The 12,988-nt window shown below is 44.1% G+C and overlaps 2 protein-coding genes across 14 annotated transcripts in view; both read left to right on the top strand.

The window, feature by feature from the left end:
• LOC5668278 (calphotin) overlaps positions 1–6,470 on the top strand; it is a 67,831-nt gene extending 61,361 nt beyond the window's left edge. For 11 of the 13 annotated variants that reach the window (XM_061662273.1, XM_061662266.1, XM_061662267.1 and 8 more), the window contains 3 exons: positions 160–2,394; positions 4,894–5,058; positions 5,142–6,470. In XM_061662273.1, coding sequence (XP_061518257.1) covers positions 160–2,394; positions 4,894–5,058; positions 5,142–5,216 — 2,475 coding nt within the window. In that variant the 3' untranslated portion in view covers positions 5,217–6,470. The remainder of the gene's footprint in view (positions 1–159; positions 2,395–4,893; positions 5,059–5,141) is intronic. The other 2 variants (XM_061662274.1, XM_061662268.1) reach the window with 1 other exon arrangement.
• Positions 6,471–9,456: 2,986 nt separating this feature from the next.
• Positions 9,457–10,374, top strand: LOC3292025 (uncharacterized). The gene is made up of 2 exons (XM_553481.2): positions 9,457–9,606; positions 9,680–10,374. The coding sequence occupies exons 1-2, from the start codon at positions 9,559–9,561 to the stop codon at positions 10,175–10,177; spliced, it is 546 nt and encodes a 181-aa protein (XP_553481.1). The 5' UTR covers positions 9,457–9,558; the 3' UTR covers positions 10,178–10,374.
• The last annotated feature ends 2,614 nt before the right edge of the window (positions 10,375–12,988 follow it).

Below are 12,988 nucleotides of genomic sequence, written 5' to 3'. Positions count from 1 at the left end.
AGGTGACGACCGCATAGAATCAAAATTGGAATTGAGTTAAATTAACTAATTAATTAAATTGAAGTGGAATTTACGTTTTTTTAAACAATCTACTAAGTATTATTGCAATTTAATATTAATATTCTCCTCTTTTTGTTGCTCCCCTGTGTTTATCTCCAGCCCACTGAGGATGCCGTTGCCGGTACTACTACTGCTGCTGTTGCTGCCGTCGCTCAGGAAGCCGCTTCCAGCACGGCCGAAGCCGGCGCCAGCGAACCTAAAGCAGAAGCCGCCGCTGTGACTGCTGCTGCCTCCGAAGTTTCGACGACTACCGCTGTAGCTGCTCCCGCCGCCGTTGAAGCCGCTGCCGACGTTGCTGCTGCTGCTGCTCCGGCTGCTGATGTAACGACCACTACGACCACCACCACTAGCGCTCCCGCCGTCGACAGCACCAAAGTAGAGGAACCGGCGATCGAGGCAGTGTCCGTCGCGGCCCAAGAAACGGCTGCCCCGGTCGCCCCGGCCGAGCCCAAGACGGTCGAGAACGGTGATGGCCCGAAAGAGGTTGCACCAGTAGTGGCGGAAGAGCCGGCCGTCGTCCCACCACCGGCAGTACAGGAAGACAAGCCGGAGCCGGAAACGACCACTGCTGCTGCCCCGGCTGACGAGCAAGTAGTTGAGCCGGCAGTTGTTGAGGTAAACAGTTCTACTACTACTACTACCACTACTACTACTAGTACCACTACCACTACCAGTAGTTCTGCCGTTGAGGTCGAAACCGCCAAGCCCGAGCAGTCGGCAGTAGAGAGCGAAGTTGTTGCTGCTGCTGCTACTACTACTACTTCTACTACCCCTTCCGATACTACCACACTCGAAAATAGTACTACCGGTGTTCCCCCCACCGCCACCATCGCCGCCGACAGTGTCGCCGCTAGCGAGTCGGACAAGCTTGCTGATGGTGGTGAGAGTACGCCCCCACCCCCACTACCCTCCATTCCTCCACCCTCTCAGGTGATGGTGTTCGTTGAGGCTTCTCTGTCGCAGGTCGCGAATGAGCCGTCGTCGGTGGAGGAGAGTGCAGCGTCGTTGGTTTCGGTTCCGTCCGAGGATCCGTCCGCGGAGGTGGCAGCTGCCGCTCCGACCGGTTGCCCTCTTCCCTCTCCCGTTGTTTCCCCCGTCGAAGGTTCGAACGTTGAAGTGGTGGGGGATGTCAGTCCACTCGCTCCATCGGCTGCCGTAGCTCCGGTGGAGGAAGCTCCGGTTGCTGCTCCCGCCGAAGAGCAAACAACTGAGCAGCAGACACCCGAAGTGGTGGCTGAGGAGCCGCCGGTCGTTGCGGAAAAGAAGGTCGTCGCCGATGTGATGGCAGCTGCGCCAGCCGTGCCGGAGGAGGAGCAACCCTCGGTAACGGACGAGATGAAGGAAACGGTTTCCAAGGCCGTGGGTGAAATACTCGAGCAAGCGGTTGATAAGATCGAAAGTGGAGACGTGCCGCAGGCTGTTGTCGCTGCTGTCGCTCCTGCTGCTGCTCCTGCCGTAGAGGAGGAAACCACCGTCCCGCTGTCGGTGGAAGCAGTTGCTGCAGTACCGCTACCGGCGGACCTGGAGGCAGTGGATGAGATCAGTAACAACATTGACGATCTGCCACCGCCGCCACCACCACCAGCGGTCGATGACGAGGAAACGGTGCCGGATTCTCTGCCCTCGCCGCTGCCCACGATTGCTGCCGCTGTCCCTGCCGAGCTACTGGACGGTGGAGCGGACGACCTGAAGCAGCAGGATACCAGCGTCCTCTCGGTCGACATCTCGTCCCCGCTGCCGCAAAACAGTCTCGAATCGCTTCCGTCGCCGCCGACCCTGTCCCAGAGCGATGTCAGCCTGCCTCCGCCGCCAGAGTCTCCGACCGTCGGCGGCATGCCCGAGCAGCAGCAGCAGGCGGCTGGCGTCCTGCCCGAGCCGGAAGTTGAATCTGCCACCGCTGCCGCCGCCGCCGCCCTCCCGTCGCCGACTCCGCCATCTGCACCATCATCTGCGGGTGACGATCCTATCAGCTCTTCCACCATCCCACCACCAACATCATCATCCTCCCTTCCAGCAGCAGCAGAAGTAGAAGTAGCGAAGCAAGAAGTAGAAGAAGAAGCACTAACTCAGCAGCAGTCGGCGGTGGAGGCGACGCCAGAAGTCGCTCGCGATGAAAGTGAACCCGCCAAGAATGATGCTAGCAGCAGTAGCGCGGAGAAGAAGAAGGAGGAGGCAGCAAGTGCCGGCGAAGAGGAGGCGCAGCAGGACAGCAGCAGCGCAGCAGCAACGGTGGTGGCAGCGTCGGCGAAACCGGTGGCGGCAGAGACAGAAACCGATGTGGCGGCCCCGGCGGTGGCCGTACCGGCGGAAGTAGAGGAAACTGTCGCGCAAAAGGTGAATAATCTTTCACACTCACTCTTCTACTCTCTGTTAGCGAACCCACAACACTACTACTACAACTACAGCAACAGCCCATCTTACCATCCTACTCCCATGCCTAGGAACGAGAAGCAAACGTGAAGTGCAGCACAACACGTGCTGCCTTACACGTGTTTGTTTAGATTGCTTTGTTTGATTGTTTGTTTTGTTTGTTTGTTTGTTTGTTTGTTTGTTTGTTTGTTTGTCTGTTTGTTTGTTTAATTTTGTTTTCTTTTCCTTCTGTTGTCTATCGAAACAAAACGTGCGATATAAACTTACACTTACACTTATACACCCTCATTTATATATCATACATACATGTTTACATCACACACTCTCAAATTGCTGTGCGAGTGCAGACTTCCTTCAAACCCTCCTACCGTAACATGGCGATCGATGACGATGGTCCAACGGAAAAGGGGAAACAGATCGCGACAGCTACCACTACTACTACCACCACCACCACCACCACTACCATCCAAGTGCAGTTAATTTTTAACGTTGTTTCTGTTCTATTTTTCGTTGGCGCCATCTTTTCGATATCCGTTTGTTTTTCCTGTTTCCTTTTGCTGTCCCTTTAAAGTTCTGTTACCTGATTTCGATGTTGCTCTTTCTTATGAAGCTATTTTTGTTCCGTTAATAATTTGGCTGCCTGCTGGCTATTTTCCTCCTTTCGTACATGTTTCGTTTTTTTTATATTGTTTAAATTTTATTAGGACATTGTTTATAGTGTTGTGTTGTGTGCATTGTTTTAATTTATTGACCAAACAGTTCTAACCGGTTTGTCTAGCAGATTAACACGTTTTATTTAACATTGTTTTATATTAATTTATTCTGGTGATGGTGTTATTTAGGGAATAAGGAACTCGGTTTATGTGTAGGGCAATTTTATTTATTATTGCACTTTATTTATTTTTTTGTAATAATTATGATAAAATTTTGTGTTTGTTTTAGAAGAACTCTGAGTTGAAGCTAGTGCAACATTGAATTCGTAATAGAATTGAATGATTGCTACTGCGTATGGGTTGGTTTTTTCGAAGGCATAGAAACGATTTATTTGTATTTTCTTATCTGATTAGTTTGTATTTTTTTCATATTGGTATATTAGTTTTGTGGTCATGTTGTTCTAATTTTGAATTGATTATTCAAACCTTCAGTCTTCGTCATTGGTATTGATGGGGCAATATTTTGGGGAAATCGTTTGCGACATTTTATCTTGCTCTTTTTGTATTAAATTAGTTATTTATCACTTATTATAGTTTTAGCTAGTTACGATATCCGTCTTGACGATTGTTGTTTCCCATATCTGTGGATTGTTTGCCTTTAGAGAGTACTTCGATACAATCTGCGTTGCAACCGTGTGGTGTTTTCTCGTGTCTTGTGATTTACATTATTAGGATCAACATTGAACTATTCCCTTAGAAGTTAATTTAAATGGAAATTCTCGCTACATGCAACCCATTTAACACTGATACTTCATTCGCATCTTCCATGTTTCGATAGACGATGATTGCAAAATTTGTACAATAGGTCAAAGTTTTCTGTTCTGCATAGTGTGTGTTGTTCGACGAAAGGTGCTGCAAGTCTTTGTATTAATCGATATCTTCATTGCATCCTCCTAGTAGCGCGTCTACTGGCATGTTCCACACTTTCTAGTTGCTTTGATTTTGTTTTTTTAGCTAACCATTCACCTCGAACGACGCAACCGTGTATAGACTGTGTTGGTGCATTGCAGCTGGTGTTCATGTATCATTTTTCGGTCTCGAAAGGTCGTTCTCTGTCCACATTTCGATTGTTTCTAGAGCACATTCGTATTTTTTACATCAGTTCGTGTACATCGCAGGGGCGGCTGGGTGTTTTTTTTCCCCTCCAAGTGCATACATACTCTCATCGGAACGCTACATAGATACGGTTCAGATTGTACACATGCCTTGCAAGATATGTTCCAAATCTCCTCCGTTCGATCGCTGGTTTGAATAGAATGCTAACTAATCCGTTAATGTATGGTGTTTGGTGTGCGTGTGTGTTTGTGTGTGAGTGTGCGCTTCGAATTACATTTTATTGTAAAATTGACCTGCTATTTGCTCTTAAGGTTGTTGCGTCCTTTCCCACGGCGGAGGTGTGTCTCGCCCATGCAAAACCTGTATATATTTGTTAATATTTACACAAATTTTCGTTTTCTCTTTCTCTCTTTCCACCTATTTCTTTTTCTCTTTTATCATCACAATTCCTCCTTTCCCACTCTCTCTCTCGCCCTCTCTCTCTGTTTATTCCTATCAAAACATCCAAATTTTTCCTCGCTCCTGTCTGCAATTGCACTTGGCGTATCGCGCGTCCTGTTGTCACCCCCTTTCCGTCATCCTTTATGTGCGGCGCGTGTTCCTGATCTTCCTGTATGGCCCCCTCTGGTTGGCTGAACATCCTCGACATAACATCTACACAATGTCGAATGTGCCATTGCGTCGCCACCACCAGCAGCAGAACGGTACGGCTGACCATGGAACCAGCAATGGTACGACCGAAAATGGCAAAGCTGAAAACGGCACTACCGAGAACGGCACGGTCGAAAACGGCCAGAACGGTGTCCACGAAACGTCCGCCACAGAAAGTCTGAACGGAGAGGCTGAGCACAAAAAGGAGGTAATTGCAAATCGTCCGCCATCTGAAATGTGCATTTCAGGATACTGATCGATTAATTTTTGCTTTTCTTTTTTTTTGTATAGGAGAAAATTCCAGAAAAGGCCGCTCAGCTTCAGCAACCGCCACCACCAGCAGCTCCGGAAGTAACGGCCGAGTAAAATGCAAGTTTTGGCTGAACGCAAATTACAGCATCTATTGATTATTAATTAATTATAATTCTTATTATTAATAATAATAATTATAAAAAAACACACAACACAACACAGAAAAAGGAATCATACAACACAAACGATTATGGAAAAACAAATAAAAAGGGAATAATAAGTTACAACTTCGAGGAAGAGGAAGGGAGGAAGCGCATGTACGAACGAAAAAGAAAGTGACGTGTGGAGCGAGTGAATTGAAATGGTGTTACGACAAGGAGCAACGAAATGTGAGAACAATTTACACACACAAAAAATATTGTTCGTACGATAACGAAAAACAACCGAATCAAACTACTGCAACATGAAGGTTTTAATTCCTCTCGTCTCTTCAGCATCAACACACACACGTATAAACCACCAATAAGAAACATTTGAATTTAGTCTTAACCGTAAATGGTCTTTTATAAAACATTTGATTAAAGTACGTAAAGAGAGAAGAGCCAAGAGGTATCAAAAACAGCTCCCCACAACAACAAAAAAAAAACGTTGGCTCACACGAAACGAATGGTTTATATAGTTATGTTGTTAATAGCAATGTGTAAAGCAGGAAAAAAACAAAATGAAAATCTCTCGTCTGTATCGGCAAAAAGGAAAATGGCATCCTCCTAATTAGACTGCTTTAGGTTGTGCAGGGCCAAGCAAAAGTGCGGTTAGAACGCGAACACGAAACAAACTCGCACATACACACACACACATTCATTCTTATATTGTAGAAATTTGTCATTCAAATGCCAGTACAAGAATATTAGTATGCCCGGGAAGGAGGGGAGGGGGCAGTTGGTCAAAACGAAACAAACGGCGTTTTGGGAAACGATTGTATCGCGGAACACGACCCCCCCGAAGTGTGCGATCGATGTAAATGTACGAACTTTCCTTTTGTTTTTTTTTTTAAATAGCAACTATCTAAAACCGGGTGAAGAAACACACCGTCAGAGTGTCGTCCTTTTCAGCATAGAAAGCATAATTAGGGGAACGCGAACGTGAGAATAGGGGATGATGAGGGGGTTTTTTCCCTCCGCTGTTTGCTCCTTCCGCAAGCGCCGTGTGCAGGCGTTACGTGTGCGGTGTGTGGGGTCTGTTAGTTAGGCGGAGGGGGGAAAACGACGGCAGCAATTTCCTGCTCCCTTTTGCTACCTTTTTTTTCTTTTAATTATTATACAAAGAAGAGTACATCAATAAACCTTTTCAAACAAACCTACAAACAAATGGGGATGCCGCGCACGATCGGCAAGTTTTTGTTTTTTTCTTCTTTTTTTCTCTCATTAGGTTTATCTTTTTCGTTAACAAAAATGCATGTGTGTGTGTGTGTGTGCGAGAGAGATAAAGAGTATGTGAGTGAATGAGTTTTTACCGTTTGTACTGTCTAGAGTTCCATTATTTTCTAATGTGACCACCGTGAACGAGCATTCTATGCTATACCAGACATCGGATGATAAGTCGGATAAGAACAAGGACGTTTTTCCGGTGCACGAAGCGAATGCTGTTTGTGATAAACAGCGTAAGTGGATACAGTACTATAAAAGTGGCGAAAAATAATGAATTCACTCCATTTTTTTCCATCTGAACTCTAGAGGTAAAGCATGAGCAGTGAATTGAATTGAACTGACTACGGAAAGAATTGAATAGTTAGACAGCTAGCATGGAGACGGAAGAAGGGTCCCACACAACGCGGATACGAATACCTCAGTTGGAGTGGAATTTAAAAATAAAATAAAACACACACATTTTACCAACAACGAGTATATATGTGACTCAAGATCGAATACAGAAACAAAAAATGCTGATTAGGAATCACTAGTTCCAATACTACCAATTGGACGTTAGACGATACGATAAGTCGGATGATAAGTCGGATAAGAACAAGGACGTTTTTCCGGTGCACGAAGCGAATGCTGTTTGTGATAAACAGCGTAAGTGGATACAGTACTATAAAAGTGGCGAAAAATAATTAATTCACTCCATTTTTTCCATCTGAACTCTAGAGGTAAAGCATGAGCAGTGAATTGAATTGAACTGACTACGGAAAGAATTGAATAGTTAGACAGCTAGCATGGAGACGGAAGAAGGGTCCCACACAACGCGGATACGAATACCTCAGTTGGAGTTGAATTTAAAAATAAAATAAAACACACACATTTTACCAACAACGAGTATATATGTGACTCAAGATCGAATACAGAAACAAAAAATGCTGATTAGGAATCACTAGTTCCAATACTACCAATTGGACGTTAGACGATACGATGTTTTTAAAACGTAATTTAAAAAGAAAAAAATGGAGAAAAAGGAAGCGCTGAAAGAATTGAAAATAAAATTATTTCTACGTTTTATTTTATATTTTTAGAATAAAAATAGTTTATAAACGAATGGAAAGGAAGCGATACAAAGGAACACGGAGCAAGAGAATGGGTCGAAATAGTGCAGTAGTGCAACGAGAGAGATCAAATTCATTCCATAGAACGTGATCGTTACATCCACCAGCGGAAAGGAATGTGTTGACCGTTCGTTTACATTTTATCAGTCCTGCACCAAGATAGCAGAAGATAAAAGAGGGGGGACGGGACCTCACACCACCATCATTGCTTCGTGTGTGTATGTCATCTTACCAGAGCCATCCATTTTGCACGTCCATCCCATCGTAGGTGTGAGCGTGATCATAAGCGAGATCGCGAAAGATGAGATCGAGTCAGAGTCCTTATTAAATCGAAACTACCTTTTAGTGGAACGCAACACAACAGCAACGAGTACACCGACTAATTGCAAAAGACTGCCTCAATCATGAAGAATATTGATTTAAAAGAAAAATCAAACCCATAGCAAAACCGATTGCGATCATGTCCCATATCGGTGGGGAGGAATCATCCCTCACCGTTTCATTCATTCATTCACGGTTACTACTAATGTACTCGCGGGGTGGCACGTGGCGCCCACCAGTGGTCCAGAGTTTTTGGGAAATAGGAATACATATATATGTCTATTTTATATATTGGTATCCCGACGCCGAACTGTGCCAGCAGTTTTGCTGGCTTTGGTCCAGCTTTCGAGCATATTTTACGTTTTACACTACGGACGGACGATTGCAGAAGGGCAAAGTGCGTCAAAGGAGACGACTTTTTGATAGGCCGTCGTACTTGTGAACTCCACCCGGTTGTAGATTACAGAACTAAACGGTCGTACACGATCGATCGTGAACAGCTATCCGGTCCGATCTGTGGCGCACCCAGCAAACGGCCTAGGTTTGTGGTTCTGATGAATGGGCCGAAGAGATGGCATAGACAAAACTAGCAAGGAAAAATAAAGACAAGAAAATCGGAACAATTTACTACGAATACAAATCTTACCGAATTATACACAGAAAACAATACGTACAGTCAATTTAGGGACAGCGTCAACCGATCACGATCGAGACGGCGATCGTCCACAATAGTTAAATGAGCAACAAACTTTGCTAGTATTTTTTACATTCTGTAATGTAATGCTTCCATATTTTTTCTCATTAAATTTACACAACTGGTGGTTGGTCGAATGTGCGCAAAATAAAACAAAAGATTCTTTCCTATGTTGCAATGAATAGTGAAAATTGGGAATCGATCTGTTCGGAATTTCTTAAAAAAAAGGTTGTAATACGCAAGAGAAATGAATCATTAATTTATGATGCAAATAAAAACGAAATCACACTCATAGATTCCTCCTGCAAGGAAATTTGTGAGGAATGGAACAAATTAAAACGAAATTCTGATTGTGAGAATGCTTTATGCACACATAAAAGAACAGTGTTCTAACCATACATCCCGGCTAACAAAAAGGCAAAGCAAATAGTTTAAAACTATGTTCTCCAGAACGGTGCGCGCAAGATTTCGTGACTCCTCCAGCTGCTATGCTAGTTTTGGTTTAGTAGTATCTTTAGTACACACTGGAAACAATCGATATGTTGAGGAGACTAATTTTTATGACGCATATAATGGATCAATCTTCAAATGGAAATCAAAATAAACCAATAAAATAATGTACTAGTGCGAACGAAAGCTAATGTGCCTGTTTGGTGTATGTGTATTGAAAGAAAGAAAAAAACAGGAAGAATCTGGATAAACTGGGAAATAAACATCTCAATGCTTGCAACGGTAAATTTGAATGTACAAACGAAGTAATCAACTGTGTGTCATAAACGTAACCGGATGACAATCGCGTAAATGTCAAATTTCGCAAAACAAACTGATCCAAAATCAAAACAAACCCCAACAATTGCCTCTACTTTCGCACCGAGTGGATTATTTTTTTTAAATAAATATCCAAAATGCACGATATTATCATTCAAACAGTGTCCGAGCAGGATTTTACAGAGGTTTGTTAAACTACTATTTACCCTTTTTTTGCGATGTGTGTGTGTGTATCTCATAGCGTCATCACAATTGCAGGCCATTTTCCTGCTTATCGATTACATCGTCGAGGTGCCCCGGCAAAGCCAGCAGTGTCGCGACCGTTTGGCCCAGCTGCTCGGTCATGCCACCTCCAGCGACGAGCTGAAACACACGCTGAAGTTGTTTGAAGCGCTCGTTCGCAAATACTGCATCGGTGAGGTGGATGAAGTGCGGCTCCGCTCACATTTAGCCCAGCTTTCTCCGAACCGGCAGGACCGGGTGGTGGAAATAGTGAACCTTCGTCGACCGGAAATAGCACGACGGTTGATCGATGAGGTGAACCGGCGGGAAGGAGGTGTACCGCTGGTGGAATCGTTCGACTGGAACGTTAGCTGGATTATGGGAAGTAGCAGTTTGGCGTCACACCGCAAACAGCTGTGCACGGTAGCACTTGCCTGCCGGGATGGTGCAGCGAAGCCGCACACGATCAGCTTCGAAATGGGTCGAGAGCAGGTGGAACAGGTAATACGGGAGCTCGAGGCGGTTGTTGGATGATTGAATTTGTGAGTATGACTAACAACGGAAGCCAGTTTAACAAAGTTTCCCCAATGCTTTACAATAGCTGTATCCCGAGGTTTCCTTTTCAAATTAAATTCCTATCAAGTTACTCTTCTAAATTTGTCATTAGAGTGCTAAAGTTTAATTTTAATCGAATAAAATATGTAATTAAGTTAGCCTCTTTCGCAGAGCAATTCCAAATAAGAAAAATCTTTCCAAAGAAAGAAATGCAGTGCACACCACAAAGTGTCATCTCTAACCGTCGATTCCAAATCAAAATGCATATCGTAGTTGCCATTGCTCGTAGAAATACGCTCGTACTGGTTCATATTACGTTCTTGTCGCATCTTGATCATCTTAGTTCACAGTGTCTGCCATGCATGGTATGAAAAGTGAGATTTGTCCTTCTGACTCGTTTGCAAATTGAACTACACGCGCGTTATTCAATGAAAGTGAACCGTTTTATAGCGAAATCGAGCAGTCAATTTCAAATATTTTAGTGATTTTTTCCGGAGTGTTTTCAGGAACGGTGAATAATTAAAACGTATTGAAATATGGCATCATGGTGAGTTTAACGTATCAGCTGCTTCAATTAGTCTTACAAAAAACTGGCAGATGAGACGCCCAAGCTTTTAGGAATTGGTGCAAGCTAATTATTAGAACATTTAGTCGTACCGCTTGGATCGGGTTGAGTCCAATAACTTGTTCAATTGATCCATGCTCATGCTGCTATACTGGACTGTATTGATTCGTTTTGTTCTGTTCATGAAACGGTCTTCCGGTGTATACTGTGATACTGTGTAAATTTGCTCACTAATAGATCAGGTCACTCGGTCCCTGACCGCAGCTACCCATCAATGTAAGCATCCCATCTGCGGCAGGTTGTGCTTCACCTGATCCATTCAACGAGCTCGTGCTGAACTGAGAGGCTACTCAGCCGTTCCGGCGAACTCGTTCGTTCCTGGGAACGTTCGCCGCGACGCTCATTTTCACTCATTTCATAGCCCTCTAGATCAAAAATTAGAAAACCGTATAGATTTTGCACTGGCCAACCTAGTGGTACAACCCTGTCCACTCATGAGCGACGAATGTTTCTCGTCGAACGAGTTCGCCGGTACGGCTGACTGTTAAATCCGGCAACCCCCGGCAACATCCTGCCAGTTTTCGACTGCATTAAGATTCCAGCTCACCGTTCAGTTCAGCATGCTAGTGGCTAATAAAAATAAGCTAGCGCAAATAAAAATGTGCCGAATTTGCATCCTCCTACCCTTTGGTGGCCCAGGAATTGGCTCTATTGTCTAATAGAAGTTAAACCGAGCGAATCACAGTGCACCGTGTATCACACGAGATTTTGTGCGAAGTTGAACTCTTTTAAATATTAGCAGTTTGTAGAGGGTTGTAGTAGTCACAATTTCCCACAACAATGCATCTTCGGATTTTGCATCCGGATTTGCTGACTAGCTTGTTAGGTCCAATTGTAGGGCCTCTTTTTCTCGTCATAACGTCCTACGCGGACATGCTGGCCTGTATAGGCAATCGAGACTTATTCAGTACCATGAAGCCGGATAGGATGATGGTTACGGGGGACGGTCCATTTTAGGCTTGACTGTTGATCATGAGGGGCATGCTATTGATTCGTTCGAGCTGACGGGGCTGCTCCCAATTACAGGGCTATGCAAAAAAAAATCGAGAGTATGTAACAACTACAAGGTTCCGGCAGGATTATTTATAAAAAAATAACTGAAATGAGACTAATTCCCACCGGCAATGAAACTGATTATCGGCAGTGAATCTGATCATCAACTCATCCGGTTCTAAACACATGCCGGACCTGCGACTAATCCTGAATCCATACCGATCCTGGAACTATTCTAGAATCAGTTACAGATCCGGCAACTGATTCTGACGTCTATGAAACTAATTCCGAACTCGTATTGGTCCTGGAACCAATCCTACATCCATACCGGTTATGTAAATGATCTTTAACCCATACCAGCCCTATGGCTGATCCATTACCCGTACCAGAAGTAGAGCTGATGCTAAACCCATACCGGTCCTGTAACTGCTCCCAATTTCATAATGGTCCTGGGACTGGTCCCAAACTGTCAAACAAGATACATAGATATCATCATGAACCTGTCAAGGTTTATACGTTTGTTTGAGTGTGATGTCATGTTCGATAGCTGCCACTTCAAGCGGTCAGAGAGGCACTAAAGGCGGGGGAGTTAATTGAATGGAGCATGTTGGCGAAAATCGTATCTTAATCCTATGCATAACCTATAATATCCATTTTTGAAGGTTACAAAATGTGTGGGAGGCCTCATTCTTTCGTTTGATCAGCGTTTAGTCATTTTCTGATACTAATTGTGAGACAAAATGCCATGCAAAATATTACCTAGGAATCAGGGAATTTTATGATGGCCAATAAAATGATGCATTTCATTGTAGCTGGTCATGGTATGACTTGAATGGGTGAGTTGTTACAAAAATGTTTTGTTTGAATTATACCATACGCAGAAAGTGGCCAAATCTGGTAAGGAGCATCAAATAATTCAAAAATTCATTTCAAATTAGGCTCTACTAACATAACTGTGTGTATTGATGTTCCCTTCATCAAACCCCATCATTACTTTTACCGCCCCATGCGGCCCCCCTATTGCGGCCATAATTCTCCTTTTTCTGCAAAATATTCAGCTAGACGAATACGTTTTGGACTGACTGTACATGCACCTGTTCTCACTTTCCTTTGAATCCGGTTGCTATGGATCGCAATCCATGAAAATGGATCATAGTCAACTACGTCGGAAT

Source organism: Anopheles gambiae, chromosome 3, assembly GCF_943734735.2.
Source record: "Anopheles gambiae chromosome 3, idAnoGambNW_F1_1, whole genome shotgun sequence".
In the NCBI taxonomy this organism is placed as follows: Eukaryota; Metazoa; Arthropoda; class Insecta; order Diptera; family Culicidae; genus Anopheles; species Anopheles gambiae.
This window is presented reverse-complemented; position numbering and strand designations above follow the sequence as displayed.